Genomic DNA, 16,559 nt, shown 5'->3' with positions numbered 1-16,559 from the left:
TATATTTTACCATGTGAAAATTCAGCAGAAAGTTCAGCAAGAGGAGAACTTGAAGCACTTTTTCAAATCGGTCATGTTTAGACAATTTCACGTGCACAGTTACAATGTTTGTGAATGCCTACAACGTCAGAAATCGAACTCAAGTGCAGGAGTAAATCGAGATATGCAGTTTGTGATGGCATGATTTTGCCCTTTCAGCCATCAGTCTACAAAACTACACTTTACATTTGCATGGAACTGAAAAACATATTTACTTACTTGATCTTTGGTTTTTGATAAAAAATAGCTTCAGTCTTTCTTTGAAAGTGTTTTCATTAACATAAAATTCCACCTGCACCCTATAAAAAAATAGAAAATACTAGTATAGTAAACAAATTAAAGCCTCAGCACTGCAGAAAAGCACAACAAATTGAAACTTTTGAGCCCAAAACATAAGTGCATTGTTTACATTGGAAACCGAAGATAGATTATAAATTGATATTAATAGTATGCAGAATGTTTAATCAAATGAAAAATGTGTTGATTTGGAATAATTCAAGCCTTGCACGATTGCATTGCATATTTGAAAGATGCATGAGATCAGCTGACTTCTTTTTTGAGTTTAGAAAATATTTTTATTCTTTTATATGCTAATAGAAGGAAAACAGAAGAATAATAAATAAATAACACAAACAGCAGAAGCGAATTGGTAAGTAATATCACAGAATTACATACATAGTTTGTTTGTCTTAGTCCATGATATAACAATGAGTAGGACGAACAATGTATTGAAATAGTGGATTAGATAATTAAGTAGAGAAGAGAAAAAGAATATATGAAATAAGAGAGAAGGTGAGAGATAGAATAAGATATATGTCTTGTTTCTGTGGGGGGTAGGTAATTTGGTTTGCTGGCAGGTTAGAGGTTTGACTTCTAGGTATTAGGGATGAACCAACAAGAAGACATTATTCATGGGGGTTTACTGGAAGCAAAAAAGTTATCTTGGGTGCCGCATATGTTATGTGAGTGAGTTTTCCATGGGGAATGCTAGAGCGCAGTTTTGTCGGCTCCGCATATTTGAGTTAGCCAGTTCAGCCAAGATTTAAAATTAGTTTTGTGTGTGGATTTCCATTTTATGGCAACAGACTTAATTGCTGCAGTGAGCATAAGGTCAAGAAGGAGGCGATCTGATTCCGACTTGATGTTGGTATCTAGGAAGCCAGTAATTTAGTATGAAAAATTGTTTTTTTGGATTAACATGGAACGATTTGGAGATAAAAAGGAATACTTTAAACCAAAATGGTTGAACCTGTGCACAAAAAAAGATTAGATGAGGAAGATCTCCAGTCTCTTTCTGGCAGTTCCAACAAGTGGGAGTATCCATTATGTGTAATGTGTGTAGGCAAGAGGGTGTCCAGAAAATATTATGTAGTGTCCCAAATTTAGTCTGCGAATGAATAGGGTTGACTTTGTGTATAGTCACCGATCTCCAGATTTTTGTCCACTCCGAGTCTGTAATCATCGACCCAGATTGGTTATTCCAAAAGGCTAGGGTCCTCTTCAAAGAGTCGGTAGTTGATGGTTGAAGGAAATGGGGCATGAAGCAGGGAGGCGGCGGCAGCAATCCCCGAGGGGCAGGAGCCCTTTAACTTGTTTTGAAGGGCAGGATCCCTTTAAATTCGAACTACCGCGTTCCCGCCCTGCGGGAAGCGTGGCTTGAAGCAGGGAGGCGGCAGCAGCAATCCCCGAGGGGCAGGAGCCCTTTAACTTGTTTTGAAGGGCAGGAGCCCTTTAAATTCGAACTACAGCGTTCCTGCCCGTCAGCGCCCGACAGAGGCTGGCCTGGGCCACCCCCCTGACATCCTTTTACCGGCCCCTATTGATATTGGTCTCTTCAGGACTATTAAGAGCTGCTTGAACTCAGACTTGCAGCCGGTTTTTGGCGCTGTGGTCAGAGTAGAAGCTCGAAATAACTCTTTTGCACTGCTGCTTTGTGCCCACCAGAGCAGGAGAAGGCTGGGCTGGGCAATTCTTATTGTCTTTTATTGCCATTTGTTTTTAGAAATTATATATACCCTGTTTGCAACTAGCTAAGAGTGCTTACCATAGTTAACCCCTCATACATAATGGGGAAAAGAAAGCAAAACCAAATAGGGAATGGTATGAACACCACAACCCAGAGAAGTACTAATAAAATTACTAATTACCTTACAGATGCCATGGGAAAAATAAATGAAGAAATCATTAATGCTGAAGCACGTTTAGTGGCAACATTTTTTTTTTTACATGAGACCATCGCCGAAGTGAGCTCTGAGGCTGCAGGTCTAACTTCTGAATCAAAAGCCTCAGAAGGAAAAACTATTGGGCCAGATTCTAGATTCTCTTTAGGACCCTTACTCCCTACAGTTATAATAGAGGAAATTGACTCACCAAATAGTACAGACGACCAAATCCTTTCACGAACCAAGAAAAAAAGAAGTAGTCAGATTATCAAACCTAAATCCATGGTAGTACACTCACAGCTTCCTAAGAGTAACAAAAAAATTACACAAATGTATGGGGGCCACGCAGTAGCATTACCATCAGATAAACTAAGAGAACCAAGAGGCTGCAGCCTTAAGGAATAGAGCAGTGATAGGGTTTGCAGATCCCAACAAAAGGAGTATGAAATGCCGGCATCCCACACAGGAAGAAACCCCCCAGTATAAGGCACCTATGACTTATCAAACGGAGCCCATGGATAGAAACCAGAGACGCGAGTCCTTGATTAGGAATAGACCCGTGAAAGAGGTGTTACAACTACCACCAGATGCTACCCCATATACAATTATTCTGAAAAATGTTCCCAAACTTGGCCCAAATATTGTCGAGACCTGGCCAGATATACGTAATAAGGTAATACACTGGATGTCAGGGAATATATGTACACCAGATATACTATTCCGAGAGATCTTATATGCAAGGAGAGTTGACTGGGTGGGAAACTTGGAGGAAGAAGAGGGAGATTGTATGGTGGTCAACTTTCGTAACCCTCGCTTTGTGGGCCAACTACTAGCAGATTTGGATATAAGACATCGAAACTGTAAATACCTGAGGAGGGAAATTATGGCTGTCCCCCTAGGATACTTTTACAGAATGATGAACATCACAGGCATAATAGACATAGGGGTGACAGAGAATACATCCAGTATTCTGGATAGGCATAATAAACGGGAGTATTCCAACCGTTTTGCCCCCCTGAGTAACATGGAGGATCTAGATTGACTGCAGGAGAAGTTGAGTAGGAAAACGACTCCGATGAATAATAAAACACAATTTACTACTATAGGGCCCATATTAAAATCTCCAAGTGGTAATGGCGACATTGAGCCAGATGGGGGACCTCTAGTAGGAGACCTAATTATACTCATGTCATGGAATATAGCTGGAGTAAAAACGAAAATAGCTGAGAAGGAATGGCAGACTATAATAAGTTCATCACATATAATCTGCCTACAAGAGACATGGCACACAGGATCCCTCTCTATGGAAGGTTATGCCACATTCTCTTCACCAGCCTCAGCTTCAGCCAGGGGAAGGGCAAAGGGAGGTCTAGCAATCCTTATTTCAACATTGGTACCCTACTTATTGGTGAAATCCTCCCTCGATTCCCCCTACTACCAGTTTGTATACCTCTGGATAGATGGGATCTTAGGAATTGTACTAATAAACTATTACAACAACAAATTTGATGGTACTAATAGAGTAGTGGCATCGACTCTTCGCGATGACTTACAGGCCTTTGTAAACTATATAACTTCAAGTTACATAATAATATGGGCTGGAGATTTTAATATCGGGATATGCAAGAATACCATAGGGGAGATATGCGGACTCATCGACGAGGGGGGATGTACTCAATTGCACTTTTTACACAATAACTATGGAACTGTATTGAATGAAATACTATTTAGACATGACCTAGAGTTGATGGAACAAGATGGGTATAAAGGAGAGAAGCTTCCATCGTTTGTAGGAAGAGGACATTTCTCGACAATCGACCACATACTAATGTCAAAGAGCCATTTGGATATGGTCGTTTCACTGAAGATTGAGCCCACTATATATAGTGATCACTACCCCCTGATACTGACTAAGAGACTAGCTAAACCCTTTAATATAGGTGAACGACTAGCAATGGATATATATACATGATTGCATCATACTCTGCCCATCGTGAAGGACATATCTGATGAAGTGAGAAATTATACAACATCATGCTGTGTTGGAGAGAATAATGCTTCCTCAGGGGATATCTAAGTCATCAAATAGTGGCTGCAAAATGTTGTCACCATGCAATACTAACACATATAACAGTGCACACAAATCTAAGCAAACACTGCAAAAACTGAATGAATGAAGCTGTCTGAGTTTACATACTAATAGGTACTCATGCTGAACTGTGTCACAAATGGCGTATGTGAGTCATGAAGACAAGAATACAAGAGTGCCTACGAGAACTCATCTTATAAGGGTGTCCTTGATCATCACACTGCAGTCAGACCTAAAACTGTTCCCCCAATACCAAGTATGGAAGCACTGTTTGTGACTTAGAAAACATACTTATCGACAGAAACACATTGGGATCCATATTAACTGTGATTGGTGGTTGCAACAAATGGTGGAAACTTTGCAAGGTAGCTCTGGGGTAGCTGCCAATCTTACAGCTCAGTTGGGATTTGTTTGTAGCATAGGACACAAATGTAATAGAACAACATTCATGTATACTAATTCCAAGCCCATGATCAAGTAGCATTTAACACATACTGTTAAAGGTAAACTATATATTTATTAAAAGCTAATCACAGAAGAGGAAACTGAGGGAAAAGTCTTACCTACCCTATTCTACCCTGACTACTCATTACCCACAACTGTCCCTAACTAACCTAAGCTACACTTACTTATCACATGTAACGAAATGTTCTAAACATCTACCCCCCGCCCCCCTTATGAGACGGGACACATGGAGGACAACACATACTAACCTAAACACATACTATACTATCCTAAACAAATATATATATTTTTGTGTTTTTATTTTGTAACTTCTTTTAATTTCTTCTATTTTATTTTTTTACACACAAGAACCCCAACATAGCCCCCCACCCACCCACCAACACATGTAATAAGTAAAAAATAGAAACAAGCAGGCCCCCCCGTCCGACACCGACTAACACTAACTAAACTAAGCCTATACTAACCTAACACTAAGCCCCCTAAGCCCACTAACTATAAGAACAAGGAAAGAGGAGGGAGGGGAGGGTATCATGTCCATCAAATAAAGTGTCTATAGGTTGGCCCTCCGGAGGGTCCTCTTAATATCCTTGACCCGCCGTTTAATGTGCTGCACGTCCCGGCTCAGGTGGCTCACCTTGCGCAGCACTTTGTCCATCTTATGTTCAAGTCTGTTGAAGGCTGCAGATGGAGCAGTGGCAGTCTGGGTACCGGTGGAGGAGGTCTGTGTGGGTTGTCCTGCACCGGTGGCAATGCTGGGGCCAGGAAGTCCTGCAGATGTTGGACCAACAGTGGCAGCTGTGGGTGGGGCCACCTGGCTCTGATTGGTGGTTGTGGTGGGCAAAGTAGGCCCACCCTGTGGGAAGGCTCGCCATGCCCCGGAGCCACATTCATGGTGATATCGCCGGGCCATCCTCCGGAACCCCGACTCCACCAGCAGGATGTGCTAGTATCGCATGGCCCGGTACTGAAATTCACGGACCTGGTCTGGAGTCATGTTAGCTGCTGTGAAGACAAATGCAGATATGCTGCATTAGTAACTGCATTGTGTGAAACGGCACAGCAAGTTAATCAGACATTCCATCTACTGTACTTGTAACAGCTTATATCACGATACAGAGCATTTAGGGGGTCATTCTGACCCTGGCGGTAAAAACCGCCAGGGCCAACGACCTCGGGAGCACCGCCAACAGGCTGGCGGTGCTCCCATGGGCATTCTGACCACGGCGGTACAGCCGCGGTCAGAAACGGAAAACCGGCGGTGTACCGCCGGTTTCCTGCTGCCCTGGGGAATCCTCCATGGCGGCGCAGCTTGCTGCGCCGCCATGGGGATTCCGACTCCCATACCGCCATCCTGTTCCTGGCGGTTTTGGCCGCCGGGAAGAGAATGGCGGTATGGGGTGTCGTGGGGCCCCTGGGGGCCCCTGCAGTGCCCATGCCAATGGCATGGGCACTGCAGGGGCCCCCATAACAGGGCCCCACAAAGATTTTCAGTGTCTGCCATGCAGCTGCACCCGTCGCACCCCTTCCACTCCGCCGGCTCCATTCAGAGCCGGCATCCTCATGGAAGGGTGTTTCCCGCTGGGCTGGCGGGCGGCCTTCTGGCGGTCGCCCGCCAGCCCAGCGGGAAACCCAGAATACCCGCGGCGGTCTTTTGACCGCGCAGCGGTATTCTGGCGGGCCCCGCCAGGTCAGAATGAGGCCCAAAATGTCCCTGAGGAAGTATATGGCAGGCCAGACAACAAATGTCACATCACAAAAAGCACATCCATAACCCACAAGATGGGTAACAACTGGCTTTGACTTGCAATCTGAGTTCTGACAGTTATCATCTAAGAATCATACTGCATATACTCCGCCAAGAGCTGGGCTACAAATGTCAGTGTACGGAAAGCAAAACTAAAGCCACATGGTCTGCAAGTTGCAACTGGACTTGCCAGAATAGTACCAAGTGCCAAACCTGAGTGTGTATACTAGTATGCAACCAAACCGTCACGTATTCACATGTATGTGTAACATACTGGTAGCATCAGTACTAGGTACCCCATTCACAAACCCATGGCCGTGTTTGAGGGGGGGCGGTGGATACACAACTATAATTTGACAACAACATGTACACTGAGGAGTGTATAGGAAACTCCACACATGTTTGTCTCTACAGACACACCACTGTTAAAGTCTATCTCCAATTAGGAGTCAGCAAACCCTAGAGCACTCATAGGGTCAGGCATGTCAGGAAATGCAGAATTTAGTACACCACATATACTTCCAGTGAGGCCTGACTTACATCAGACACAGAGTTACTAGAACACCCATGAACATGAATTGCATGCACACCTAGGCCATTGCACTCAGGTTCCACAGACTTGATGCACTACATGTGGAAGTACATGCTGCTAGGAGGTTCTACCTACTGTTTCAAACTTACATAGGTAAATAGGGAAGCAGATGTCTATTGGAAAGCTATTAGCTCTACCAATCTTAGAGAATGTGGGTCTGACAGGCTGACTAAATTGGGGCTTACTTCCATTGCGACTCTTGGTGATACAAGTGTCATACACATGACAACCCCCTGTACTCACAGTGGGGCCTACAGGAATGTCCTACAGTCCCTGCATGATACCATTGGATACGCATTGGCAAACTCAAAACATGTGAGAACTGCATTCCCACTCATGGAACAAGTGAAAAGCTTGCCCAACGCATCACACCTTGCTATGCGTCCAACTCACATGAGTCCATAACCAGCAAACACAACACATAACAGACATATCAACACTTACTGGAGTGGTCGGGGTCCTCAAATGTCGCCACCTCTCCCACAGTGTAGGGTGCCGGTCCACCTGTAAGGTATGGAAGGAAGAAATGTGCTCAAAATCTGTGCACAGTGCAACAATTTCATAAACATATACAATGTGTAGGCTGAATAAGGAAATGGCAGCCTTTCAGACATGATGGTACTGCATCTGATATATCACGGCCAACTTGTACATAGCATGGGTCTCCTGTGACAGTTACACACATATCTGCACACATACATTGCCCCTAACTATCATGTGGTTGCAAATATGCCCCATAATTGGTGAGCACTAAGAAACATGGAGTGTAATCGTCTCATTATGTGCATCCAAGAGAGACATCCAAAGCCTGGTTACTTGAGGACTGCATTACCAGTCAAACATGCCTTGTGGCCATGACACATTTATTGCACAGAGGCCCAATGTACAGAGGGAGGGGCAGGGACTCTTGTAAGCCATCCTGTTGTTACAGTGTAGTCAATTGATGTGGCCCAGCTATGGTGATTTGCACCAACCATGGAGATGTGAAGCCATGTGCATACACTTGGACTGCCATCCATATTTGGATTGTGGCTCAACTAATTCCAACAAACATCTTAAGATGTTAGCTGAGGGCACCTTACTCCTTTTCACAATGTTTTGAAATCAAGAACTGACATGTATCAAAAAAGATCACGGAACACAATAATCCCACACATTCATAGTACTTCTGTGAACGCTTTCCTTCCACACTCACCAGACTCACATGAGACAAATGTCTGAGCTACTTTGCTATTATCAATTGACGTGAAGGTAGCACTCATTTTCTGCATCATGTAGTGATTCTAAAGTCAGTCTAGGAATTGCGTCAACATAGTTGGCCTAAATGTTGGTACATCTGTACTTCTTTGTCAATAGTACCCTATATAGACATGATTGGCTCCTATTTTGTTAGCTGTTCTGACAAATAGGCCGCACCAATTTCCTTCATGGAAAAGTAACCTGTAAGTTTGCTGAGCACGTGCTACCTGACAGCTAGCAATTGTGATCCTGGCCATAGTGCATCAATGATCCCCTTATATTTCCCCACCATTACACACAGTCAGCAAGTTAGTTGGCAGACATTGCACTAATCCCCTGATGTCACTACAGAGCATTTAATCGTGCGCATTAACATAAGTCGTACTCACCAACAGTGCCACCAATCATGATTCCCAGGTGGTCCAAGAGATCCTGCTCCCTGGTGATGAGGTCAGCCCACTGGTCTTTCAGCTGGCGGTCACTCCTCTGGCTGGCATACACACGCTGCAGGTGATGCAGCACCTTTCCCCACCGGATTCTGCGTGCCTCTGTCAGATACCCTGTATGAACCTGCCCCCTGCCTGGATCATGAGCGGCAAAAAATGTGTCACCAGCCAGATGAAGCCCCCAACTCCTCTTCCCCCATCCTACCAAGACGTGGCCTGCCAGACATATTTATAATTGACGATAAGGAATAGGGGTACAAGAAATAGAAAGGGGAAAAGGGTGAAAGTAGGGGTACAAAGACAGAAAAAAAGTAAACCTAAACACTAAAAGAACCCAACTATCCCCAAACTATCACTACCCACAACAGATAAATGGACAAATGTAGAGAAAACACAGTACTACAGTATACACAAAAAATATTTATTTCACAAAAGGACTTCACAGATAGCACACAGGACAAAACAGCACAAAATCTCAGGACAACACTCTCTACACAGCCACACAGTCTAGAAGGATCATAGACTGCAAAGTGAAAGTAAAAGTACACCCACTGTACATGATCTGTGAACAGGATATCCTATTACATCACTTCCTGTATGAAAAGTCCCGCCTTTTTCGCGTTATGCGTAATTTTTTGTTTACCAAAACTGTATTTGCGTCATTTTTTTTGATGCACAGACGTGAATATTAACCCGCATCCACATAATGATACATGGACTGTACAAATATCTGGATGCGGGCTAAATTTCAGTCCTGTGCGTCAAAAAAATGACGTAAATACAGTTTTGGTAAACAAAAAATGACGCACACCGCTAGGGACGTCAAAATTTCAGTGCATTAACTGGTTTGGGGCATTTTTATTTGTTTTTGGGTTATTTTACATTTGGAACACATCAGAGATTGGCTAATTGAAGACAGTATGGTGTTGATGGTGTATGTTCACATGTGTGACATCATACTGCAGCGGAACATCATCCACTACACCCTTCACAGTATTTTTACAGTTGGCTGACGTAATAGATGGTCATAAGTGTGGACTACACATATGTGTTGCACAAATTGTGCATGTTTGGCATAACGAGAGGATAGCAATGTGACGCACATATGTACAATACCTAAATGCCTTTGGCTCAAAGTGTGTGCTTTGACAACTAATGTGTTGGTTGACCAAATGTGTGTGTATCACATGAATCATACTTGTACATATGGTTGTATGAATGTGACGTCCATGTGTCCAATCCTTAGCTGCAAGTCAAATTGAAAATGAGCAAGGGCATGTGTTAGTCATACATGTAACAACACCCGTAAAGTGTACTTCCAAGTTTTAGGGTCACGTAGACACCACATGTGACATAGCATGCACCAGATGGATGGCAGATGCTTGTTCATGTCAATGGTCCACATTTTCTACATCCTACGTCCTAGAGTATTGGTAAGAGGTTCCTAGGCACTAGTTGGTGAATTCCACAGTGAGTCATGCACATGCATTGAGGAAGTGGGTACCATGTTGTTTGCACAGACAGACAAGGGTCAATCTCATATGTATGATGACACCACAGTTGAGGCCATAGAAGTGAGCCCCAACTATCAAGTGGCTGTGGTGGACCAGCATACAAGACAGCACGTGTCCACATATTTCCAGTGATCAATTGCACATAGGTGTCTTGTTCATGTGTGTGGTCCAATGATGATCCTGTAGATTGTTTGGGGTGTACTTTGTCACAGTTGGGTCCAGGACTCATCATGAGTCAGTGGCAGCTATTCCTGTAACTACTGAGGGGGTCATTCTAACCCTAGCGGTCCGCGACCGCCAGGGCTAAAATGACGGAAGCACTGCCAACAGGCTGGTGGTGCTTCCCTGCCCATTCTGACCGTGGCGGTAAAGCCGCGGTCAGAAAAGGGGATCCGGCGGTTTCCCGCCGGATTTCCCCTGTCTGGGCTGAATCTCCATGGCGGCGCTGCTCCGATCCCCTTCCCGCCATCCTGTTCCTGGCGTTTTTTACTGCCAGGAACAGAATGGTGGGAACGGGTGTCGTGGGGCCCCTGGGGGCCACAGCACTGCCCATGCCACTGGCATGGGCAGTGCAGGGCCCCCTAACAGGGCCCCAGCATGATTTTCATTGAACTGCACCCGTCGCACCCCTGCAACACCGCCGGCTCCATTCGGAGCAGGCTTCTGGGTTGCAGGGCCTTTCCCGCTGGGCCGGCGGGCGCTCCCTTGGCGGGCGCCCGCTGGCCCAGCGGGAAAGCCAGAATGGCCTCCGCGGTCTTTTGATCGCGGAGCGGCCAAGTGGCGGTTCCCGCTTGGCGGGCGGCGACCGCCGCCCGCCAATGTAGGAATGACCCCCTGAGTATCCTTGGTTGATCAATGTGAGTAAAGTAGATGTGGACATGTGAACCAACATGTGAATGGTCCCACCCTGTCACTAAAGACGTGTAATGAGACAGTCAACAGGGCAACCTTGGTGTGCTGAGTGAGATAATGTCTCAGGTGTCATGTTCCGGCTGTTGTCATTACAACATTTGTACACAGGTTGGCCTCTGCACTTCCCACTGCATCTGGGAACATCATAGCCTCTGTGCTGATTATTCTCGCAGCTATTCACCACACACAGCCCATCACTATTTTGTGCGCACTGTGTGTGAGCTGTCATGGTTCTGACATGTGTGTATTATTCATGGACCTAATCAGAGGTTGCTGGTTGTGCTGAAAGCCCCGTACCCAATCCCTGCCTACGGCCCTGGGACACTGTCACACTTTGTCATTCATGCATAAATGCAACCCAGACAAGGGATGGGCCATGAATTTTGCTTTTCCAAGAGGATGTAACTCAAAAGGTACAGTTAAAAGGCAGATTATGCTATACAAGGTATTTGGGTATGCATGGAAGAAGCCCATGCCCAATGTCCCCTGATGAATGGCAGGTTTGCTAACGCAAGTGTGGTACATAGGTAGATAGGTAGACACAGGGATACTTTAGTGTGACGCACAGACAGTTGCCAGTCAGGCTGACAGAATGCAAGGTGATTCCGGATCCATTTACTTGACAAGTTACGTAATCAGTGGTCTGACTGAGACTGTTTTGAGGACAAAGTATACAGCTGACATGTCAAACTGTGTACGTCCTGTGTTTTTGAAGGTGACAAATGAACCCAGTGGCTGTGTTACACGGTTTAATTAGTATCAATGGTTGACGGTGTATTTGACATAATGGCAACTCCTATGCTATTCCAGGCATCATCAGGGGCAGTGCTTTTTTAAATGTGTGGTGTGCATGGAGGTGATCATAGGTGTGGGCTGCATCTGTTTCTCACCAGTCCTGTAGGTGAGACTTGCATTCTAAGGGCCAACAGACATTTTTACAAGGGGAAGCAATCTACATGTGCTAACAGGGCTTTGAAACTAGAAGACAGTGTATAAATTGACCTGACCTCCTTGCAGTCAGATGTTCTATGACAATGGCATACCATCGGAAAGGGTGTAGCACACTGGTTTGCTAATGTTGGTCTGTGTGTGTAGAGGAGGTATTATCAGGGAACACATCTTAGTATTCCAGGGACGTCTTCCGACAGGTGGGTTGTGACCAGGTGCATGGGTGTGTAATGAGTTAGGAAATGGCCTGACATGTACATGGAATGTCATGTGCGCAATGCATGTCATATGTGTGGCACTTGTGCTGTCTATGTTCTGCCTCTATGGAACTCTAGTCACAGATAGTCCTTGCAAATATTGGATGCAGTTGGACTTACTGCTGCCAAGGGTTTGGTCAGGCATTCCTGTTACTGATGCCAAAGCACATTGACAGCCTCATGTATGAGGCTTGTTTTCCCCTTATTGAGTGATGGTGTCATAGTTGTGTGCCATATGCTGCGTTGGACCTTGCTTTCAACATGTATGTGAGAAATAGTTGTGGTCCTCTGCCATTGGCCTTCAAAGGAGATATGTACATGATATATGTCATTAAGAGTGTGTGTGTATGTGACCATTGTATGTTAGGCATCACATTAGCTCTGGGATGTTCTGTGTCCTACTCAGTATCTCAGCAATGCTCCATGAGGCAACACTCTTATTTTGATAAGTAGAGACAAAGGTGTGCAAAAAGGAATAGCTAGACCATGATATGGTAATAATAATAGGTGTTTATTTAAATTAGTTAACTAAAGTGGTGAAGGAGATCATATTCAGAAGAAATTATTTACAATCTGTTGCCGCCTGCGTATACCAGCAGCCGTGTTCTGTAGTTTCCCCTCATGTTGCAGGCCAGCATCCTCCTCTTCCTCCTCTTCAGGCATGTGTAGCTCTGGTTCCAGGAGGGGAATGTTTCCTTTGATACAAATGTTGTGCAATATTGCACATGTGAGGATGATCCTACAGACCATCTCGGGGAATATAGGAGGCTACCACCAGTGATGTTGAGGCAGCGGAAACTTGACTTGAGGATGCCGTAGGTCCGCCCGACAATGCTGCGTGTCCTCCTATGGGCGTCATTGTATGCACGCTCTACAGCAGTACTTGGGTTGGCAAAATGTGTCATAATCCATGGCTGGATGCCATACCCCTGATCAGCTACAAGAGAAAATGAATGGGATCATGTTGATGTAGCTGGCACTATTGAAAAGACCTTTCATGGCAGTAGTTGTCTTGTGTTGTCTGTGACTCTTTTGTGTACTAATGTGGCATCCTATGCTTGTATGGCTGTACCATCTGCATTGCGTTGTTTCCTTGGCTGAATGAGTGTTTGCCTGCTGACCGTTTGTCAGCAGTATGTTTTGGGATTTACAGTACAGTGTGCCCTCCCTAGCATTGTGACTTGTGATACAGGTGTCCGTGTGTCTTCACTGGGGGTGAGATGATAGTTCCATACACAGTTAAAATTGAAAGTGTAGTTAACACATTCATATCAAAGTACCCTGGACATCCCATACCTTGAAACTTATGCAATGTATTAATGTAAAGGTCATTGGGACACTTACAATTTGCAAGGTGACATTTAGGCAACCACACTCATTAACATCTTAACATTAGGCTGTACAGTAATTTCCAATGTGTGACAGGTTCAATGGTGACTTCAGAAACATGGCTAGCGATGTCTCGACCTCAGTATGTTCCTGTTCACATGTTGCTGTTGTGGTGTATGTGTTGTGTGTCCTAGAGGATTGCTGTGCAGTGTGTATATAAGTAGGTTTTTGTACTTACCAACAAGTAGTCCATTGCCATACCGTCCATCCAGGAAGTGTTCATTGATGGTGCAGTGACGGAAGATGTATGAGTCATGTACACTCCCAGGATATTTAGCCACGATGTTGGTGATCAATCCCTGGTGATCGACTACGGCCTGCACGTTGATGGAATGTGTGTGCTTCCTGTTGCGGTAGAGGTGTTCAGTTGCAGCAGGTGGCACAAGGCGTACATGTGTGCAGTCGATTTCACCAAGGACGTGAGGGAAGCCACTGATGAGGCAGAACCCCTGTTTTGTTTCCTGCTGCTTCTGCAGTGTGTTAGGGAAGCAGATGTGGCAGGGTGTCAGTCGAATGATGGCATCCAGTACTTTGGACAAAAAGGCAGAGAATGATGGTTGTGATATTCCGCCAACCAGGGCATCAGTTGTTTGAAAAGAGCCACTTGCCAGCATAAGAAGTACGGCAAGCAGCTTTGTTTCTGTTGGGATGGTGCGGGGTGTCACCAAAGTGGGGGCCAACTGCTGTTCAATGTTGCGCAGCAGCTGCTGAATGGCCTGCCAGTTCAACCGGTACCTCTGTATGATGTCGTGTTCCCTGAGGCCCTGCAGGGTGGTTCTTGGGCGGAATATCCTCTCCTGCCTTCTGTGCTGCCTTTGGGGTCCCTGCTGGTGTTGTTGTAGCTGGTGTTGTTGCTGCTGGGCTCTGCGTCTGCGTGCACGCTGGATTAGAATCACCTCCATGGCTCCCTGTTGCTGCTCTGCTGCTCTGCTGTTTGTTCTGTGTGTTCTGATTAAATACAGGTGTGTTTGCCCCATTTTAACGCCTGCCCTGACCCAGGCGTTAATTTTTTACGCAAATCGGGCTGTGCGTCATTTTCTGGCTCCGCCTCCCGGCCGTGCGTAATTTTTGTCCGAAAGCATAAATACGACGCACGGCCGTTTAAGCCAATTTTTGGATGGGAACGCCTACCTTGCATATCATTAACGCAAGTTGGGTTGCCGCATCCAATAAATTACGCACACAGCGGAATTTTGTCATCCGCAGGCTCGGGCATCAAAGTTTAAATACGGGGCAACGTTTGCGCTGATTGTGCGTCAACATTTTTGACGCACAATCGGCGCAGACGGAGTATAAATATGCCCCTAAGTGTCAGATATTATAAGTTACAGCATTTTGCATCTTAATATCTAAATGTGCTTCAGCAATGAAAAATAAGTCTGCTTTTTTCTTAAGAGTCACCTGTTGGTAATAGAATTCTTAATCTGTACCATTGTCGCCAGCTTCAGTGTACAGTGGCAGTATAAGAGCTGCATCCATCAGCCCAGGGCCATCTCAGTCAGAGGAATGATTTGCCAATTCTCATAAACTTCACAAGCCAAAGAGAACAGCACAACATGCCATTTAAGTATGCTTGACTTGGACAGGAGCAGTGACAGCCATTGACTCCCAGGGGTCATTCAGTGCAAAATGGGTATTAAGTGGACTCTGGCTGCTGTACTGACCATGTCACTGCAGAAGGTCAACAGTTCTACCACAATGAAATCCCCCCTTTTCTTTTGCAACAAGTATCACTATGTCTGCACCCATTAAGTTCAGGTTGAGTGGCATTTTGTTTTGGTGGATGCCGTTCACCCCCTCTACTGACATGGCAAGAGCAGCAGTTAAGATCACCCTACAGTGGTGACTGCACCCAGTGGTGCAGCATTAGGTGTGTGTTTTTTTCAGCCAGGCATTATTAGGTTTCGCTCCAGGTCCTGTGGCATCTCTAATGAGAGGTAACAGACCAATCAGGATAGTGGTAAAAACTAAGGGCCAGATGTAGGAAGCATTTTGCATGGTGCAAACTGCGAAAATCGCAGTTTGTGCCATGCAAAATGCTCATCGCGATGCTCATTCACAATTTGCGAGTCGGTACCGACTTTAGCAATTTTAGCAATTTAGCAATGCTAAATTGCTTTGTGACCGCAAAAGCGGTCACAAAGCAATTCACAGTTACCACCAGTGTCACACTGGTGGTAACTCATTCACAAAAGGGAAGGAGTCCCCATGGGACCCCTTTCCCTTTGTGAATGTTGCCAAAAAGTTTTTTTCAGAGCAGGCAGTAGTCCAATGGACCACTGCCTACTCTGAAAAAACGAAACCAAATGGTTTCGTTATTTTTTTTATTTTGCAACTCGTTTTCCTTTAAGGAAAACGGGCTGCAAATTTTTTTAAAAAACAGCTTTATTTAAAAAGCAGTCACAGACATGGAGGTCTGCTGACCTCAGCAGGCCACCATTCCTGTGAGTGCAGGGACTTGCTATGGGGTCGCAAAAAGCGACCCACCTCATTAATATTAATGAGGTGGGTCTTTGCGACCCCATAGCGAATCGCAGACGGTGCCTGAGACATCGTTCTGCATCCGATTTTGCGAATCAGAAATTGCGAGTCGCACCGACTCGCAATTTCCAATTCGCAAAATCGGAACTTGCTACATCTGGCCCTAAGCCTCAGCCAATTTTGCACTCAAAAGAGGGTCCTGGATACAGGGGTTTCAACTGGCCCTTTTTGTGACCTGTTCAGGGCCACCTTGGTTCTTAGAAGCTGTTCCTCTTGTGGTAT

General features: G+C 45.2%; 1 protein-coding gene across 2 annotated transcripts in view; it reads right to left on the bottom strand.

Moving 5' to 3' along the window:
• KCNT2 (potassium sodium-activated channel subfamily T member 2) overlaps window positions 1-16,559 on the bottom strand; it is a 2,196,588-nt gene that overhangs the window by 1,684,255 nt on the left and 495,774 nt on the right. For both annotated transcript variants that reach the window (XM_069233351.1, XM_069233350.1), the window contains exon 2: window positions 259-338. In XM_069233351.1, the coding sequence (XP_069089452.1) occupies window positions 259-338 (80 nt within the window). The remainder of the gene's footprint in view (window positions 1-258; window positions 339-16,559) is intronic.

Source organism: Pleurodeles waltl, chromosome 4_2 (genome assembly GCF_031143425.1).
Source record: "Pleurodeles waltl isolate 20211129_DDA chromosome 4_2, aPleWal1.hap1.20221129, whole genome shotgun sequence".
Classification (NCBI taxonomy): domain Eukaryota; kingdom Metazoa; phylum Chordata; class Amphibia; order Caudata; family Salamandridae; genus Pleurodeles; species Pleurodeles waltl.
Note: the sequence above shows the minus strand (reverse complement) of the source record. Positions and strands in the feature narration are given on the sequence as shown.